This window comes from Haliotis rubra, unplaced genomic scaffold (assembly GCF_003918875.1).
Source record: "Haliotis rubra isolate DU_JTF1 unplaced genomic scaffold, ASM391887v1 Scf217, whole genome shotgun sequence".
NCBI lineage: Eukaryota > Metazoa > Mollusca > Gastropoda > Lepetellida > Haliotidae > Haliotis > Haliotis rubra.
Window position 1 is genome coordinate 858823 of NW_025766192.1, and position 12266 is coordinate 871088.

General features: G+C 43.7%; 1 protein-coding gene across 1 annotated transcript in view; it reads right to left on the reverse strand.

Annotated features, from left to right (window-relative positions):
• Positions 1-12266, reverse strand: part of LOC124277040 (elongation factor G, mitochondrial-like) — a 34052-nt gene that overhangs the window by 18480 nt on the left and 3306 nt on the right. The window contains 7 exon segments of the mRNA XM_046712694.1: positions 947-1020; positions 8501-8617; positions 9135-9339; positions 10958-11090; positions 11530-11592; positions 11594-11653; positions 12037-12072. Of these exon segments, the coding sequence (XP_046568650.1) occupies positions 947-1020; positions 8501-8617; positions 9135-9339; positions 10958-11090; positions 11530-11592; positions 11594-11653; positions 12037-12072 (688 nt within the window).

Genomic DNA, 12266 nt, shown 5'->3' on the forward strand with positions numbered 1-12266 from the left:
ACCATATTTTAACGTCTTTTGGTATGACGCGATAGGAGATGAGTGAGTTGGTGTTATCCACACTTAGTACATCATCGCCTATATCCCTGCCTGTCATCTGAATGTACAAGAAGGCTGTCCTAGTCAGATGTTGACCACTTTGTCCATGCATTATAACTGACATGTGTGCTTATGTTTTTGCCGCTATTAACATTATTCCAGCAATATCACCAGAAATGTGGGGAATCAAACACAGGTTTTCCGTGTGATGAGTGAATGTTTTAACCACTAGGCTACCCCACCACCGCTGACCATGGATTATAACTGACACGTGTGCATATGTATGTAAATTTACGTGTGACTGTTTAAATTCTGCTTTGATCAGTATTTTGATCATATCACTGTGTGTCAGCCTCCAGATGGTCTGAAGCGATGCAGGACCTTGACAATTACCATCATGGTGTGTGGGCACAGGTATGGTATTGTTTGACCGACACCATAGTAATTTGAGCTTCATAAGATCTAGTTTCAGGAGAGGGTGATGTCAAGCATGTATGCCCACTCTAGTCCAGAGTTGCTGCCATAGTGCTTCAACTAGGGATGAAACGGTATACCGCGGTATTAGTAGAACCGCGGTATTTTACCTTCAGTTCGGTATACCGTAATGCAGTAAAAAAAGCGGTATTTTCGTTTTTTGTACAGTCATCTTATTAACCTTTTTATACTTTTTTTATAATGTCTAGAAATCGAAATTCTCTCCTGGATGGCCGCTATTTGCCCGGAAGTAAGTTATCATATACCGAACCGAAACGGACCGAACCGAAGGCCTTGCGTACCGTTGTAAGAGCATACTGTTTCACCCCTAGCTTCAACGTGTGACGTGGTACAGGTGAGGTAACACATTAATTGAAAGCGTGATGTGAGGCGATTCACATAATGCAGTCTATTTCCATGTATTACAACTGACCAATCATCTCCTGTCTGCGGTCTGTTGCTTCCGCCCTCATCTCGGCTGGAATCTCATCCTCGTAGACATTTATTCTGAAACACAACATAACCCTCATGACACTACTACCAAACATTTACAAGTATTCTGAAATAAAGGTAACAGTTCAAAGCATAATGAACTGGACACAAATCATTTATCATGGTAAAAATAACACATTTTCACATAAAACTGTGCAAATTGAAACCTCTTCCTGTCAATATTGAAAATTTTACTATAAAATGTAATTTTTTGAGTAAAATTGATATTTTATACTTATCCTGACTCATGCTCTTTTGCTTGTCCCCTTCCTCTTGCGAACATAGTGGAACACTTGTATCTCCTTAATTGAAGCTCCCTTCAATGTAAAATCACTAATTGGTACTCACCCAAGAGTTGCCTCCCCTGCCGCAAGCGCGGGAACAGGTGTCGCCACCCTCTGGCCTCATGCTTCACTCTCTCCTGATTTTGTGAGCCCAACACTTGAATTTACAGGGAAATCCAAAGTGTTATGTGGGGAGGATGGGAGGGGCTAACCTCATGAGTCAGGATAAGTATAAAATATCAATTTTACTCAAAAATTACATATTTTTCCTTATCCTGACTCATGCTCTTTTGCTTGTAGAATCCACCGGAGTGGTGGTGGGCATAAACAGAATACTTTGGATTAATAATTAGTGATTTAAATAACTTATACTGTAATAACCCCTGCGGGAACTTCATAAAGGCATTGACTTAGGATATTTCCTTTATAATAAGCCATAGGTTATATATACCATAACTGGGGTATTACATTACTAATAGACTGATATACCAAATTATAGATATAATAAGCTACTCTGATAGAGAAGCTGTACAACTGAACATAAAACTCAGTATGAGCTTAAGGTTGAATAACCTAAGCTAAATATATACATAGCCCTAGAACTCCGTGGAGTTATAAGCTAAATAATGTATGTATAATATACATAATAATCTCGTGGGGGTGAATATTAACGCCTACGAGGGACTGTCAGTTGCTGAGCGAGGACCAAAGGACCGAAATGGTGAATGCCAGAGACGTCCTCGGTGGTGATATCTCTCAGATAGTGATTAGCAAACACCATGTTAGATTTCCAGAAGCATCCTTCCATAATTGTATTCAATGAACAGTTACCGTGAAGGGCGAGGGTGGAGGCCAATGCCCTGATTTCATGTGGATTTGATGCTGTTGGAGGGTCCAGTCCTGCTGCCTTGTAGGCGCGTAGAATGACAGTTCTTATCCATATAGATATGGTGGTACGAGAGACTTCTGTCTGATTAGTAGGCTTATAACGGATGAACAATCTTCTGAGCGATCTTCGCCTTTGTTTTGGAACGACGTAAATAGATTTTGAGAGCTCGTACTGGGCATAGAGATAAGTCCAGTGTATCTTGAGATCCGAGAATCGAGGATAGCGCAGGGACGTGAAATAACCTGTCTGGTTGTCCTAGTAGTTGATTTTTGGCGATGAAATCCCATCTTAATCCCAGGTGCGCTGTGTTTTGATTGTCATCAAACTGTATCCTCTCATAATCTAGAGCGTGAATTTCAGATATTCTGGCTGCCGTGGCTAGCGATAACAGGAAAATTGTTTTCTGTGAGAGAAATTCAAAGGTTGTCAATTCCAATGGTTCATAATCCTCACTTGTGAGGTGTTGTAGCACTACATTCAGATCCCAAGCTGGGGCGTGGAACTTCCGCATTTGGTCCTCCAATCGGAAAGCACGTAGTAAGGCCAGTAACTCTGGTGTTTTTGTCAATTTAACACCCGTTCTCATAGAAATCACAGAACTAAGCGCGGCAAGATATGTTGACAATGTCGAGCCTTTTAAATGTTTGTTTTGCCGTAAGTAACACAAATAGTCTGCCACTTGAGGATGCGTAGCATCTCTTGCTGTAAAACCCTTGTTTGCTGCATAATTTTCGAAACTGTGCCACTTGTCGTCGTACCGGTACACGTTACGCGTTGAGTATCGTAGTAAGGCAAGCGTGACCGCTTTTGCCGCCCTGGTAGAATATCCTCTCTTGTTTAAACACATTTTAATACAGTCCATAACGTGAAGTTTGAATACTTCTGGGTTTCTGTGCACCTGTTGGTGTGTGGATGTATTAACAGCTTTGAGCTTGGGTAGCTCTAGTGCCGGTTGTCCGATTTCTTTGTATTAGAGCGGAAACCACGTTCTGGCTGGCCAGTAGGGCGCGACCAAAATGAGTTGTAGGCTCTGTGTTTGGCTGATTTTCTGTAATACTTGAGGTATTATTGCTGGGGGCGGAAACGCGTACGCATTGAGGCCTTCCCATGATATGCTTAGAGCGTCCGTTGCCCATGCTTGTGGGTCTGGAACTGGTGATACGAATGTCGGTAGTTGATTGTTGAATCTTGTGGCTTAATAGATCTACTAGCGGCGCTCCTATTTGCTTGATTATCTGTGCAAATATCTCTGTATTGAGCATCCATTCTGTCGGCGACGGTAGATGTGGCCGAGAGAGTGCGTCTGCTAGTATATTCCTGGCTCCGGGAATGTGGCATGCTTTGACATGTAGATTTAGATCTTGGATTAATTCGAACAGTTGAAAGGTTAAAGTCAAAAGGTTCGGCGATCTCGTTGAGCCTTGCCTGTTCACATAGAACGCCACTGTCGAGTTGTCGGTATGTATCATCAGGTGCGCATTCTGTAGAATGTTGCTCCAATGTCTTATGGCGTTGATTACAGCTTTCATCTCTAATGAGTTTATGTGGAGCTTGCTTTCTAGCTGATTCCATAACCCTGATGCCGTCTGGTTGGTGAGATGAGCTCCCCAACCTTGGAGCCGACACGCGTCTACATATAGATGGGTTTTGAATTCCTGCTCTGCTAAACAGATCCCTTCGCAGACATTCGATTTCTTGGTCCACCATAGTAGATGAGGTCTGAGATGTTCCGGTAGACTGAATGGTTGTAGGTCGTCGAGATGTGTGTTGATGAAGACCTGTAAGGGACGTAACTGTAATCTGCCTCTGACTGTCAAGTCTTGGGCTGATGTTAGAAGACCTAGTAAACTCTGCCATTGTCGAAGTGGTAGCGGAGAGAGTAGGGCTGGAGGAATGATCTGTTGGATCTTGAGCCAACGGTCTTCTGGTACGACTATACGGTTGAGATGGGTGATAAATCGAATGCCTAGGAATTGCAGATCTTGCGATGGTACTAGGTCCGACTTGTGTAAGTTTACTAACCATCCCAGCTGTGTTAGTAGCTTTATGATGTAGTTTAACTGTAGTTTGAGATGCTGTGGATCTTGATCTACTTGTATCCCGTCGTCGAGGAAGAACGCACTGCGTAGCCCTTGACGATGTAGATAGGTGACAATCGGTTTTGTTATCCTCGTGAATAACCATGGGGCTGATGTTATTCCGAATGGGAGTACTTTCCACTGGTAATGTAACCCGTCTAGAGTAAACCGTAGGTATTTCCTGGATTCGGGATGTATAGGGATGTGCAGATAGGCATCTTGTAGATCTATACTGCCCATGTAGTCCATGGGACGAATCATGTACCGTAACTGCGGTAGATGTATCATGTGGAACTTCGGTGGTCTGCGTAGATAAGTCTTATTGAAGAAGCTCATGTTGTAAATGAGTCTGTATTTCTCCTTGGAGTTTTTCTTGGGTACTAGGAAAACTGGGGAGTAGAAACCTGGTTCGATGTTTCCTTGATCTATTACTTCTATGGCCTGCTTGGTTAGGAGTAATGTAACAGCCTCTCTTAACTTTAGTAGTTGCTGTGCCTGTACCTCGAACTTGGGAGGGTTGACTGTTAGTGGAGGCTTGGCCTGTAGTGGGATACGAAATCCGCGTTGAAGAATGTTGGAGACATAGGTGTCTTGAAGTATTCCCCAGTTTTCCCAGTGTAGTTGGAGACGCCCACCCACTTGTGACGGTTGTACTGGAACGGCTGGGGTGGAAGACTCCAGTCGTTCGAACCTGTCTTTCAGCGCTTATAGTTGCGGGAACCTCTGGTGTCCTGCCTCTTCCTGACCCTCCTCTATAGTTGCCATATGGGCTTAATTTAAAAGAATCTCTTCCCCTGAACTGGCTATCTTCCTGTCTCTTGCTCTTTGTAGGCCCGTGAATTTAGATCTCCTGAGTATCTTTGTGAAGTCTGTCGAATGACACTGGCTAGCTTGTCCATCGATTTAATCATCAGGACTTCTCTGGAATCCTTGGTGACTTCCTTGGAGACTTTGTCTATTCCTCCGCCAAAGATGGATGGGGAAGACCACGGGCTGTATATAGTGGAGCCGTAAAGTTCTCACCCCAGTTGCAGGAAGCGAGGAGGCCTTGACGACGAAGCTAAGGTCAGTGCTGCTGAGACAGACGGAGATGATCTGTTAAGAACTGCTGGTCCTTCTTTGCATCAGTAGGGCCGAGTAAATCATTCTATCATCTTCAGAGGTCGGTTACGAAATCTGGTGATAAGTGTCTCATTTATTGTTCTAGATCTATTTAGACCAAAGAACATACTCGCCATGGTTTCTATCTGAACCAATTTTCGATCATCAATCTTGTAGTACTTGTTCTTGGCATCGGAGATCAGCTTGTAGTTCTCATCGATGTCTTATGCCTTGAAGAAGGGGTCCATATTATGCGTGGAGAACTTCTTGGCGGAAAGTTTGGCAGATGTGGTGTTTGAACCTTCGTGGCTTTGTTGAATGCTGTATCTAGGTTCTGTGGTACGCCACTGCAATCGGGTCGATTGGGGGTAGTGTAATAGCATCTGCATCGCCTTCTTTCATCAGATAAGTCTGCGCTCGAATTGCCACTCTTGAAGGTGATGAGAGATCTAGATTATTGACCATCCAATATCTTATCTCTGCATCTGAGAAAATAATTCCTCCATCATCTTCCATTCCATCATCATAAATGAGAGGTTGTTGCTCTTCTGATGTAGGACTGTGTGGCTCTATCTCTATATCGCTTTGACGCTTGTGGAGATCTAGTTGTAGGCTTATGTGCAGACCTGTGAGGTGATCGACGTGGTGATGTAATGCGGAGATCGGCATGGTGATCGGCGAGGCGATCGCCTTGGTGATCTACATCGATAGGTTGATCTTCTGGCGACCTATGAGGGGACTGTTGGTAGCTTCGCCAAGCTCTTGTGTAGTCCCTCGATGTCCTTTTAGATGATGATGACGATCTGGGTTCAGGTGTCCTTCGCGAACGCTTCGCTAAGCTTCCTCAAGGCCCGGTCCTGGGGAACGGTGATATGACCTTCGCGAAGGCTTCCGTGAGGTCTGATGATCAGATTCCCGTGATCTGAGTATGACGCCGAAGAGGGTGATGATCTTTCCCCCGCGAAGGCCTTCGCGAAGGCTGTACATCTGGGTCCTTCGTGGAGGTGGTCTGTGACTTCCTTCGCGAAGGCTGCATCGCCGTGGCTGCTACGCTGACTGGGGGTGCCTCTGGGGTGCTGTTCACGCTGGAGCCTTCGGCGGCCTCGACCCTGGGATGGCTGCTTCTCCAGTCTGTAGTGGCCTTCCATCATGATCATGATCTGCTTCATTAGATCGCCTGGGATGATCTGGCGGCGTAGTAGATGGTGCCCTCTCTGCGCTGATAGCGGTGGGGCCCTCCGCGATCTCGTCTGACATCAGTGTAGAGGCATCAGGCTGCATGGTGATCTCTGCTGAAGTCACTGTCGCTGTCACTGGTCGCTTCTTGTGGCGTATGTCGGGTATGATGATTGGTTGATCATCGTAGAGGCCCAATTCTGCTGCTGGAACGATCTCTGCTGAGAAAGTTCTCGATGACTTCGTAGATTTCCCTTTGGAGGATGACGCTGCCCTGGGGGTACGAAGTCTGCGTTGAGAAGACGTTGAGGCCCTCTTGGACTTTATCTGCGATGACGGGATGTCTGGGGAGGCCGGTCGCTTCTTAGAGGTGACGGACTGCATCCCACGTCCCTCTTCCGATGGGGTCTCAAGCAGAACACCAGACGGGAGGGGATCGCTCGACAGCAGCTGACTGGATGGGAACTGGATGTATCGCCATGTCTACACCTAGTTTGTGTGACCTATCTGCAACACGCCTCAAGACGCAAAGATGGTATTTATTAAAGGCAGAATTGGTTAAATTAATGCAGTAACTGCAACGTGAATCAAACGCACAAGGCGTAGTACAACTAGGGCATACTACATGCGGATCCGCAGCGAAAAACGTAATCTACAAATAGTACAGTTTTTCATCAACGTAATACTAGCTGAACAATCACTTAACTCAACGGAATAAACAGTAGAAATAACGATTAATTATCAATGCAAATTAATGAAGGATACTAGCTATACCTTTATAGTAAACTATAAGAGGTAACTAACTAAGAAAACCAAAGGATATAGTGTGTAAGGAGACACAGGCGCTCTCACATCCTGCTCACTGGGCTAAGAAGGAGAGAGAGTGAAGCATGAGGCCAGAGGGTGGCGACACCTGTTCCGCTTGGCTATGCAGGGGAGGCAACTCTTGGGTGAGTACCAATTAGTGATTTTACATTGAAGGAGCTTCAATTAAGGAGATACAAGTGTTCCACTATGTTGCAAGAGGAAGGGGACAAGCAAAAGAGCATGAGTCAGGATAAGGAAAAATTTGCATAAGCGCAGCAGCTCGCTCAGATGATCATGTGACCACCTGTGCCTGTCATTCTCTTTCTAGTCGCTATGTCGTGTGGACGTGTGCTTGTCTCTAAGAAAGTTTGATTGTTGTTTCAAGATGGGTAAATCGAATCGTAATGGTTCTAAGAAGCGCAAACATTGTGACAATTGTAACAGTAATTTCTCGGCGGCAGATCCACATGCTTTATGTGTAGATTGTTTAGGTCGTTCTGATTGGTCTCAACGTTGCACTTTTTGTGTTGGCCTCGAACACGATGCTTTCTCTGAATATCGCCAGGTAGCTTGTAGATGCATGTCAGATAGGGATCGTCAAAAAACATCTGAGGGTCCGTCTGACAAATTCTTGTTGTCAGTGGTGGTTATCGCTACAGTGTCACATATTTCGCTACTTGTCATATATACCCCTGTGCATGAAAAGGGAAATCTTTCATACCAATCTGACATGTGATCCAGAAGTTGGGATGAGTGAGTGAGTGAGTTGAGTTTTACGCCCCCAGTGAGTCTGACCAACTGACTCTGTTAGTTGGTTTGTTGGAGACAAAATATAACCAATAGCCTCACGGGTAAAACTTGTAGCGTGAGTGAGTTTAGTTTTACAGCGCACTCAGCAATATTCCAGCTATATGGCGGCGGTCTGTAAAATAATCGAGTCTGGACCAGACATCCAGTGATCAACAGCATGAACATCGATCTACACAACTGGGATACGATGACATGTGTCAACCAAGTCAGCAAGTCTGACCACCCGATCCCGTTAGTCACCTCTTACGACAAGCATGGGTTACTGAAGGCCAATATTCTAACCCAGACCTTCACAGGTCGAATGAACGAACGAACGAACGAACGAATGAATGTTTCGATAATGCACTTACCCCTGAGGGTCCCCAAAATATATAGCTTTCTGGTGTATGAGATCAACCACTCCTTTCTGGTTGGCCTCCAGTCCTATAGGCAGTTGGAGGAACGCTGCATTGTGGTTCAGCTTAGACCTGTAACCATGGTAACAATGACAATATGTAATTTTTCAAGTAAAATAGATATTTTTATACTTTTCCTGATTCATGATCTTTTGCTTATCTCCCTTTTCTTTTCGAATGGTAGTGGAAACACTTGAATCCCTTGAAGTTCACGAAGCGGACGTAAATATACACTCACAATCCAGTGATCAACATCATGAGCATCAATCTGCGCAATTGGAAACCGATGACATGTGTCAACCAAGTCAGCGAGTCTGTTAGTTGCCTCTTATGACAAGCATGTGTTACTGAAGATCAATATTCTTACCCGGACCTTCACGGGTATGCAGTTTTTGTAGGATAATAATGCAAGTACATTATGGCAAGATAGTTAGTGAGGGATATCCTGGAACAAGCATCTAATTTGACAACACCATGGAACCGCTTGTGGCTCGTCTTGAGATAGTCAAAATCTAAATTGTTGACAGGATGCAGTGCAGAGATATAGGTACAGAAACTATTAGGTAGGCAGCCCTCTTCACATACTCACCTCAACTGAGAGAGGACACGGTTTGGGTTTGCCCCTGTTCTGTCTAGTTTGTTGATAAATGCCAGACAGGGAACATTGTAGCGCTTCATTTGTCTGTTGACGGTGAATGTCTGACTCTGGACACCACCAACACCACACAACACCAGCACAGCGCCATCTAGGACACGCAGCGCTCGCTCCACCTCCACGGTAAAGTCCACGTGACCTGCAACAAAATCACATCCATGAGAGTTTGTGAGAGACACTGGTTCCACACAGCACAAGCACAGTGCCATCTGGGAGATGCAGGGTGAGCGCACGCATTCCTTCACATGACTTGCATACAAAATCATGCCTATGAGAATCTAGCTTCAGACAACACCAGCATAGCACCACCTAAGACACATCTAGTTTTTTTCAATTTTGTATCCAATTACGAACCTGGTGTTTGATCTCACATATTTTATAGCACATTAAACTCAAATGGTGTCTGAGAACATATCGTATTGACCACAGAAACCGGTGACAGAATGACACTGAGCGAAAGCAGGCGAACTTGTTGCACACAGTCATCCATGTGACTGAACCAGACCACCAGGTACTAATGTTAATCAGCTCATATGATGAGCATGAGGTATTAGGGAACTCTTCTGGGTGCTGTTGTACAACACAACCTTAGTGCTAAGACTATGTTATAAATTGTTAAGTCTATGTTAAGGTACGGGAGTTATGGTCACCTTAGTGCTAAGATCGCTTTGTACTACGGCACCCAGATCTGGATTCGCTATTTTGCTATACCTGTGAAATGGTGTTGAGGTGACGTCAAACTCTAAAACATTACCAGTCCGGGATACAAACTTGCCTGTCCGGTTTTCAAAAATAAACTGAAATTACACGTGTTATAATTGTTTATCGTAGCATGAACTGTCCAATCGTAAGTAGTTTAACATAATTTCCATAATACCGTAAACACCTCAAACTGACAACAAGAGAACCTGTCTGATATTATGAAATATTTACTGTTAGGGGTAAAGATATCTATCAGACAACCGGACAGGCTACTTTTGAAATTTGACCGTCCGAGATGAAAATAAACCGTTCCGGACGGTTGCGCAGGCGGGAATTTTAAACGCTGAATACACCATATCGTAGTGTTACACAGACATCCCTCTCAAACATATTATGCATGCTCATAGTCACCCAATCCTTCTTTGATCTCCTCAATGCTAAGCACCTTAATGATGTCAATTAACATTTTTGGTACAGGGATCGAACCTCCGCCTTCAACTTTCAGGCAGAGACTCAATCCACCACACCACTATGGTGGTTCCCATCACCTCGGATGCATTCCCAGGGATTTACAAGACGTTGAATTCCTGCATCCTATACACATAAAAATTGACAACAGAAGCAAAGAAAATAATTAGCGCATCAATGGGGACGCAGAAAAAGTCCAAATACTTTTTTTGAAATGTCGATCAAGTAACACTAAGTTATCACTGAGTCTGCTCCTAGCCGGGTTATGGTATCATTTGCAATTTAATTACTGTAATGTGATGATACACAAAAAAATAACAGTAACTGAATTACAACAATATTACAACCTAGTATTAATAATAATATTTAAGTGTCTGGGACCCCCATTTTGTAGTCCAGGACCCCTGAAAATTTAGAGTATGAGTCCCACGGAATCTCAAATACAGTACTTGAGGTAAATATCTGCAATCCACAAGACAATCTTTGTGTTAAGGTGATTCTAACGCCTATACTTAAACATAGCCCTACAATCATCACTGCACTAAGATTGTCGTGGTACGGAGACCTGGAAGTAGTTGCTGTATCACCTGGAGTGTCGATGATGTTGACGTTGTGGTCCCTCCACATGATGTAGGTGGCCGACGACTGGATTGTGATGCCTCTCTGACGCTCCAGCTCCATGAAGTCCATCTTGGCACCCACTTCATCCTTCCCCTTCACCTGACAAGGTCAAGGTCAATGAAAGGTAACAGTCAAAACTAGAACATGTAGAAGAGACATGCATGTTTATTGTTCTCATGTGAATGACCTAACTCAATTCGGCAGTCAATGAAACAAGTTTGTTGAATGCGACAATTAACATATGGTGAATGAGTGAGTTTGGGTTTACGCCGCTTTTAGCAATATTCCAGCAATATCATGGCAGGGAACACCAGAAATGGGCTTCACACACTGTACCCATGTGGGGAATCTAATTCAAGTCTGTCGCGCGTGACGAGTGAACGCTTTAACCACTAAGCTACCCCACCGCCTCATATGGTGAATGAGACACAAGCTGAATGAGACTATTATGTTGAATGAGACATTTTATGTTGAATGAGACTATGCTAAATGAAACAATTACAATAAGAAAGCTAGTTATGATGAGGGAGACAATTACCTCGTGCATTTCAGCTAGTCTGCCTGTGTAAAACAGAAGGCGTTCCGTGAGAGTTGTCTTCCCGGGAGTCGATGTGAGCCGAGATTCCAATGTTTCTGATCATCCTCACATCTTCTTGCACTTCCTACATTAATATATACAATGTTACCATGATAACAAATACAACATTTAGCTATTCACAATTGTTTAAAGTATCCTTTCTATTTGACTGCACAAAATGCGACAAATACTGAGAAACGGCAGCTGGTCACATGATAATGTTTATTTGAACAAGACCTGTTTTGCAAGGTTTGGACGAACTTATTGACAGTAAACGAACAAATCAGCATTTCAAGTTTTCTAGTCTTCAGATTTACATGTGAAATAGATCATATTTTACTGTATTAACCATCATCCTTATACTGTTTTCCTGAAAAATACCAAACCCATTAGTATATGTGAATATGAAGATCGCTAAGATACATTATGATTTTACAGGTGATTGATGAAATCACAGATGTCACTTACTCCCAGTTTTCTGGTGGAATACGCAACTGCTTGGAACTGAAAAAAGAAGAAGAACCAATTGTCCATCTCATACAAACTTAAACATGGCAAAGTCATATCATGTTTATTAACTTGTGAGCTGACGCCTGTAACTTCTCAATGGGGGCAGGACAATTCCCACCTGGACAATTGCCACCCGGACAATTCCCACCTAGTACAATTCCCACCCAGTAATTTTCACTATAATGATG